This window comes from Cebus imitator, unplaced genomic scaffold (assembly GCF_001604975.1).
Source record: "Cebus imitator isolate Cc_AM_T3 unplaced genomic scaffold, Cebus_imitator-1.0 Scaffold222, whole genome shotgun sequence".
Taxonomy (NCBI): Eukaryota; Metazoa; Chordata; class Mammalia; order Primates; family Cebidae; genus Cebus; species Cebus imitator.
The window spans coordinates 2,710,885-2,718,916 of NW_016107537.1; the positions used below are offsets into that span (position 1 = coordinate 2,710,885).

At 51.3% G+C, this 8,032-nt stretch overlaps 1 protein-coding gene across 16 annotated transcripts in view; it reads right to left on the minus strand.

The window, feature by feature from the left end:
• BCL2L11 (BCL2 like 11) overlaps positions 1–7,282 on the minus strand; it is a 73,474-nt gene extending 66,192 nt beyond the window's left edge. For 5 of the 16 annotated variants that reach the window (XR_001831216.2, XM_017549828.2, XM_017549837.2 and 2 more), the window contains exons 1-2: positions 5,081–5,452; positions 3,856–4,262 (exon numbers count right to left, since the gene is read on the minus strand). Coding sequence is in view for 15 of the 16 variants with exons in the window: in XM_017549828.2 (XP_017405317.1) it covers positions 3,856–4,262; positions 5,081–5,349 (676 nt within the window). In the remaining variant the exon portion in view is untranslated. Of the gene's footprint in view, positions 1–3,855; positions 4,263–5,080; positions 5,453–7,035 lie in introns of those variants that run through there. The other 11 variants (XM_017549830.2, XM_017549841.2, XM_017549831.2 and 8 more) reach the window with 6 other exon arrangements.
• Positions 7,283–8,032: the final 750 nt, after the last annotated feature.

Below are 8,032 nucleotides of genomic sequence, written 5' to 3' on the forward strand. Positions count from 1 at the left end.
AAAAAAAAAAAAAAAAAAAAAAAAAAATACCATTTCAACATGTAACCCATATGAAAACAATTCAACTATTTTTCATTCTTTTTAATGTCCTCAAAATCTAGTATGTATCAACACTGACTGCACAACTCAGTTCAGACTAGTCCTATGTCAAGTGCTTAATGCATGTGTGGCTTTCCTGCTGGGCTGTGCTGAGCTAGACCTTAGCTGTCACCCCTACATGGCAAAACTTACAGCTAGATCCAGGTCATGAAAAACATTTTGGCAGAGCAGAAGTCATGATCTTTCTCTTGCTACTTGGCTGCTTAAACTTTATTTGTCCTCTGTTTTTAACTGAGCTCTTAACTTTATTTGTCCTCCATTTTTAACTGAGCTCCTTGGAAAGGCTAACAGGCAGAGCTGGATTGAGTTGCAACATCTCCTGGGCTTCTCTTTGTCAGGCACTCACTAGCATTTACAGGACATCATGCCCCACCCAGGAAGCTCACAAACTAAAAGAGGGGCCAGACAATTACCAGCTATAAGAGAAGTACCCACAAGACTCCGAGGGGTGCAAAAAAGAAAGCCATTATCTTCCATCTGTGAATTCCGATGTGCCAGGGAACAAGTAGAAAGTTTAAGGCATTTACTAACATGACATGAGGGAGCATTCCTCTATAACCTCACCTTTCTCAACTTGTATTTCCAACTGTACTGACTATACTTTAATTTGCATTAAAAACACATATGGCATAAAACACTCATCCAAAAAGGCACTCAGTAAACAGACACGTGAGTGATTTTAATAAAAATAATCAGTTATTCACTAAGACATCATTTTTCAAGTTAATCCTCCCAGAGTGTAAGGAGACTAAAATTGAGGAAAAGTGTAAAAACTGTATCTGTTGTTCCACAGATAAACATATTCTTTGAACCTGTCTTTGGAAAAATTAGAGACATAAAGGAAAATATGAAAACACTGTTAGTACACTTAACTACTATGCATTCCACATAGGACTTTACTTTCTCATTAGAACAAAGATGCAAAACAAAACTTCAAGATGCACTCTCTACCCCAAGTTGCTGAGCAAAAAACTATTTTGTGGTGAAAGGAGCCCTTGGCTAAGGCAAACCTCTTTATAACCTCACATTTGTGTTCCACTAGTTCAAACCAATCATAATGACTTCTTTGTGGAAAATGTATTTTGCATTAAATTATCAAAAGCTTCATTGAAGAACTTCACAGATAGGGCTGGGTAAAAATACTAAACAAAGTCAAGAGAACCACTTATCAAGTCAGCATTATTTCAGTGGTCTTCAGGCATGAGCTAAGATTGTAGAATGGCCAAAGAAAAGTTAATTACATACTACAAAAATTGTAAATTTTATGTTTCAGTTTAAGAAACTCACATCTGGATAAGTCCTTTCCTCCCTGAACCCCAACTCATCCTCTTCCAAAACAAATCTCCCAAAAACTTAACACTGAAAACTTACCTTGGTACATTAACTTTAAACAAACTTTGTAACTTCTCATTTAATCCTATGCATTAAACTCTTCATCACACCATCTACTGAAATGTAGCTAATACTATAAAATTATACCTCAGGATCCATGACTTCACTTCACAGATATAACCATTAGCTGTGCATAAAAATTTAGATTATCTTTGAAGCCCTATCTTTCAACTCAAGTAACAGTACTTAACTTATAATTAGCTTGTAAAATAGTATTTATCACCAAAAAAAAAATTCATGCCTGTCTTTACATTAAAAAAATACACTATCTCACCCACTATTCCTAGTTTCAGGGAAGGAGAAACTATTTCCATGCATTAAGCCACCACCTACAGAGACCAGTGTATGCATTTTGCTTGAAAAGGACCTGGTTATTTAGAGAAAATAGCTTAATAACTGCAAGTGTGAAGCTTCTGCTGTGAAAGTGTGAAAAGTGATACTAGCTTCCAGAAGGTCTTTAAAGAGCATATTTACCACAGAGCCCTGTTAACTCATTTAGTAAGCAAGCAAGTTCATATATATGGGATAACATTTTCACGAGTAGAACAGTTACAAGCACTAAGAACTTCTAAGGCTGAAATGAGTTCATGAGCAGTAATACCAGCAATAATAAAACTTCTAGCTCCTTTCCCTAAGGATGGGCCCTAAAAAAGTACTTTTAGGGAAAGGAGCTAGAAGGTAGCAGGAGATATGCAGCCAACCTGTGCAGCTGCTGGGACGTTTGTCGTTTCTGTCCACCACTTCACAGGTGTGCCCAACCTCTGACAAGTGACTCTGAGGTTCTTTCCAACTCTGTAACATTGGCAACGGTCCGCCTGATTTGCCTCACTGAAGCCTATGAAGACAGAGCTGAATGGGATTTAGAAATATCACTTTGTTCCACTGTCAAATTTGATGACTTTGTTGAGTTAGCCTTCATCATGAAGTACAATCTAAACTTAAAAGACTCTGTACTGGATTTCCTGATAACTACCAAATTACTTCTATCTTGTTCATGTACGGCAAGCTAATCTGGACAAATGGTCAATGTGATTGCGGTGACTAATGATCAAGACATGACCCTTTTCCATTGGTGGGGAACAGCATGTTAATCAACACGGACTCAGCCCCTCACCAGGGTTACCAGGACTGTATGTACCCAAAGTCACAGGCTCAAGGGCCAAATCAAGCCTGCAGATATTTCTTTTCAGCTTGTACAATGTTTTCAAAGATCTAAATTAGTTGTCAATGTTGAAAAAGGGTATCTGGCATCAATTTTGCATTACTGGGTTATCTTGCAATATAGGAAAACCCACCACCCTGAGACCACATGCCCTCACAGCCACAATTAGGCATGGCCCAAACAGGGAGGGGCAAATACTCTCTAGTTTACCAGTCTCCACCAGGTCCGTTCCTTCCATGATTTTGCTGTTGGCCTCTCTGTATTTATATTAGCCACTCTTGGTTCAAACCCTACAACTGCCTTCAATTCCTGAAATAAAAACCTACAACCTAATCTGATCAGTACTATGTCCGAACCCTTTGAGCAGTAAGTCCAAAGAGGAATTTAAGCAGAAAACAAACCATTTTCATGGTTCTATGGTGGTACTGCTTTTATGAACTAGTTCATTTTTTTAAAAGTGTCATTTTCGCGGTGGCTCAAGCCTGTAATCCCAGCACTTTGGGAGGCTGAGGCGGGTGGATCACGAGGTCAAGAGATCGAGACCATCCTGGTCAACATGGTGAAACCCCGTCTCTACTAAAAATACAAAAAATTAGCTGGGCATGGTGGCGCGTGCCTGTAATCCCAGCTACTCAGGAGGCTGAGGTAGAAGAATTGCCTGAACCCAAGAGGCGGAGGTTGCAGTGAACCGAGATGGCGCCATTGCACTCCAGCCTGGGTAACATGAGTGAAACTCCGTCTCAAAAAAAAAAAAAAAAAAAAAAAAAAAAAAAAAAAAAGAGAAAACACCGTCTCAAAAAAAAAAAAAAAAAAAAGTATCATTTTCAAAAATAATTGTCATCTCTCTTCACACTTTTGATTAGTAAGCTATTAATTTTCTATAAATGATCAGGTCCCTTTCAAGCAAAATATCATTACTATGTAAAGCCTGGTGGTTAAAACAAGATGTCGTGGTTACACACTTTAGCTTAAAGTGAAGTCACACCTGAAACCTAATGTTTTGACCTGAACTCATCACTGCCACAAAATTTAATAACGTTTAAAAAATGTTGGTTTGACAGTTTGACATATCCTCCACTCCCATCAAAACATGGAATACATCAGTTACAGGGTTTTAAAAGGGGATTTTAGTTGCCACACACAGCCTTCAAGCAGATTCAACCATCCACACATCAAGTGCTTCTTACCCGGGCATTGCTTACCCATTGCACTGAGATAGTGGTTGAAGGCCTGGCAAGTAGGACTTGGGGTTTGTGTTGATTTGTCACAACTCATGGGTGCTGGGCTCCTGTCTGTGTCAAAAGAGAAATACCCACTGGAGGATCGAGACAGCACGGAGGATCTTCTCACAAAGATGAAAAGCGGGGATCTGGTAGCAAAAGGGCCAGGGCTGGCCGGTGGGGCCAGCGGGCCCTGAGGGCTGCCGTGGGGGCAGCTGTCCCCTTCACCTCCGTGATTGCCTTCGGGATTACCTTGTGGCTCTGTCTGTAGGGAGGTAGGGGCCCCAGGTCTGAGCTGGGGAGGTCTCTCCGCAGGCTGCAATTGTCTACCTTCTCGGTCACACTCAGAACTTACATCGGAAGGTTGCTTTGCCATTTGGTCTTTTTTTCTGCAAGCAAAATAAAAACTAAGATTATTTTAAGCAAAAAAAAAAAAAAAATCAATGAATAAACAAATTAGCTCTCACTAATCATTAAAAATTCTTAGGGTTAATCCCCAATACTTTATGTTCTATACTTTTCTGACAATCTCCCAAATAATAAAAATGTACCTAAAATAATAAAGACATAATTTTTTTTTTGGTAGAGGGTGGGACTAAACTTCGTAACCCCCAACAAAATACAGTAACAATGTCAACAGCTTGTGAAACTGGTGCACACACACACGCACGCATTTCCAAAGTAGTAGTTTATCTCAAGTCTATTCATGTGTGCTCTTTGCCCAGAACAGACTTAAGTCAGAAATTCCCTGCGGCTCTGATTTCCCGGGGTTAGTTAGATACAAGGCTGGAGCATAGGAGAGGGCGCAGATGCAGCGACTGCAGGCGGCTGGCCGTGTTCCCTGCTCCGGCCCCATTGTTTGCCGAAAATGCTGAGGACAGCAAGTCTGGGGAAGGTTTGGCAGCGGCCGTCAGTCGTAGTAAGTGCGTCACAATAGAGTTTGTAACTCCAGCGCGGCTCGGCCGCGCTCGGGGCTCTCCACCCGTGGTCCCTCCCTCCCGCTCCCGTACCGCGCGCCGCACCGAACCAGACAGAACTTCTTCGAGGTGCAGCCGCACGGTGAGGTGCACACCTCCAAATCTGGGGGGTCCCCCCGAAGCCAATCCCTACCAAGTCCACAACTAGGTCCGAATGCTAGGCAACACTGGTGCGCACCCCCTTCACCCCACAGAACCTCCCCTCAGAAGGCAATCACGCCGAAACTCACGTCCGAGCCTTCCCTTCAGAGCGCAGCGTTCTGGCCCGGGACCGGGCCCCGCGGCGTCCGACCCGCGCCCTTCGCCGAGCCGGCGGCCCCTGACCGTCACCACGAAGGCAGCTCAGGAGACAAAGCCCGGGACTCGGATTCAGAGTCCCCGGCACAGCACAGAGCCCACGCCTTCCCGCCAGCCCGCCGCTGCGCTCCGCCGGACAGCCGACGGCTCCGCGCGCTGCGCCTCTGGCCCGCGCGGCCCCGGTCGCAGCCACCGGGAACATCCTCCGCCTCCTCCCGCTCCTCCCCTTGCGCTCTGCGCCCGCCGCCGCCGGCACCACCGACCTCCCCGCGCCGCTGGCGCCGGGTGCCCGCGCTCCCAATTGGTCCGCGCGCGGTGGCTCCGTGCCGCAGCCAATCGGCAGCCACGGTGGGGGCGGCGCCTACGGGTCAGGCCGCCAAAGGCGCGGCGATTGTTGACAAACTCGCCTCGGAGCGCGGCTCGGGCCGTGGCCGTGGCGGCTGCTTCGCGGGAGGATTTGGGGACCGGCTGTCCCGGCTACCCTGCCCCGTCCCTGTGCTCCTTCCGGACAGAGACCCAGCAGCTCCCGCCGCTCCGGGCAGCGGGTCACCTGTAGACAAAGCAGGACTTGCGCCGCGCCCGCACCCACAGGGCCATCCGCAGGCCCAGAACCCGCCACTGGTCCTTGTTTTGGACCGTCGGGGGCAGACCCCAACGGCCGTCACAGCCCTAGCTGCGGCAATTATTCTCCTCCAACAACTTCCTCTCTTTCTCCTTGTGCGCGGCAGACACCAGTCAAAGCCGAAGGGCCTCCCCTGGCCACAGACGCGCAGGTCCGCGATCATCTAGTAAATCGACACCCTCCGCCCAGGCATCCGTCGGGCCCTCCACCAGTAGCCCCCACCCTGGGGCAACAGGTCTCGGAGGCCACGGCGCCACCAGCCTGCACCGCGAACAGGGTCGATGTGCTTGGGCACGCGTAAGTTGTTGAGATAGCTCGGCCCCAGGGACTAGGCAGGTTCTGGTCGGGGCTAGTTCCCTGCGCGGTCCAGGTGGTCAGGGGAGGGCCTAAATCTCTCGCTGCCAGTGGATCGTGCGGATGGCACTGTCCGCAGGACTCCTGCAGAGCAAGCAGGGGCCCCAGGTACGCTAGAGAAGACGAACCAGCAGCAGCCCCGAAACCTTGGCCTGAATGAGTAAAAGGAAAAGCCCCGTCTCGTTAGTTAAATCACCACCGCAGTTCCCCAAATCCTGAGCAACAGGCCTGCGCGCCCAAAAAAATCCAAGACGCGAAACTCGCTCACACTGCCCGGCAGCTACTCTCGGGGCGCCGGAGCCGGCGGCAAGACTTTCCGGCTAGGCGCACGGCCCGGTACTGTGGAGCCGGTCCCCAACTCCCGGGCCGAAGCCGAAAGCACGCGCAGCCTCTCCCACTCTCTGGGCCTGAGACCCTTCACCAGGCCCGCGCGCGGCAAGACTTTCCGGGCCAGTCCCCAACTCCCGAGCCAGCGCCGAAAGCACGCGCTGCCTCTCCCCCTCCGCGGGCTTGCGACCCTTCACCAGACCCGCCCGCGACACTTCCAGGCTGGGCGCACAGCCGCGTACTGCAGGGCCGGTTACCAACCCCCCGGCCGGCGCCGAAAGCAAGCGCTGCTCCTCCCCCTCCCCGGGCCTGCGACCCTTCACCAGGCCGGCGCGCAGCATCCCGGCCCAACCGCACTTCAGCCAAGAGCCCGAAGGTTCCGCGCGAAAGACCTTTCCCTAAAGAGAACCTGCCCGAGAGGGAACCCGACCCACACGGATCGCCGCCTGCCGCCGGCGACAAGCGGGGCCGATGCAAGCGTCTGGCTTCGCACGTGCACGGTAAGCGGGCAGTAGGTGGTGCCGTTCGGACTCCAGCGCTTGTCTTCCATCCGTGCCCGACCCGCTCCTCGGGATTTGGAGGTACTTACCTTGCGTTTCTCAGTCCGAGAGTCAGAGTCAGACATTGGGGGAACAAGGGCCAAGGGAAGGGCGCCTAGGCGGTGGCGGCGGGAGCGCAGCGAACCGAATACGACAATGCGATCGCAGCGTGGCAGGGTTCACAGGGCGGCTGCAAAAAGTGAGTGGTGGTAGTGGCAGCGCCGGCGCCAGACGCAGAACTCCAACAAACAGCAGACCGGGCGGCTGCGCGGAGCGAAGTGAAACCTGCTCAGCCGTGCAGCCCAGCTCTGGCTGGCGGCCCGACGCCCGCGCCCAATCACTGCGGACCCCGCCCCCGCTAGGTCCCGCCCCGGCGCGCAAGCTAGCAAGCTCCGCCCCAGCGGCGCCGCAGCCGCCGGCGCGTGCAGGCTCGGACAGGTAAAGGCGGAGTGGCCCCACTGGGTTGCTTGCCGCGCGCGCCGGCGACCCTGGCTTGTTTACCGGAGTGACTCGGCTTGGTGGCGGCTATGTGCGCGCCCATCCCCCACCCCGAAGTGTATCCTAGCTTCCCGTTCATCTCCCCTAACCCGGTGGCCGCCGCGGCGTGCGCAGCACAGAGGGGGCGCTCCGGTCACAGCTTCCGCTGGCCCAGCCGGCCGAGGAAAGCTTCAGGAGGTGCACTGCACCCTCACTGTGCCCAGTTTCTAAGCCACTCTGGGGCAGGCACGAAGACTCTCTTGGTCCTCGAGAAGGCGCAGGGCGAGGTCTTTGAGCTCTCCTCCCGCCGAGGGTCCCTTGCGCCCGGCGGGACGCAGATCAGTAGGCTGCACATCTTCCTCACCCACTCCTGTCGCGGAACTCAGGCACCCTCCTCCTGCCACCTCGCAGGGTGTCTCCAGCTTTTCTTCCGCGCCCAGTCTCCCTAACAGACACAGCTTGTGGGGACAGAAGGTGCCCAGAAAATGGCCAGGCGTGGTCCCAGTGGGCGTCTTCGCCTCCCGGGGGTGTTCGGGAGACATGTGCAGAGCAGGTAAAATAGGGAA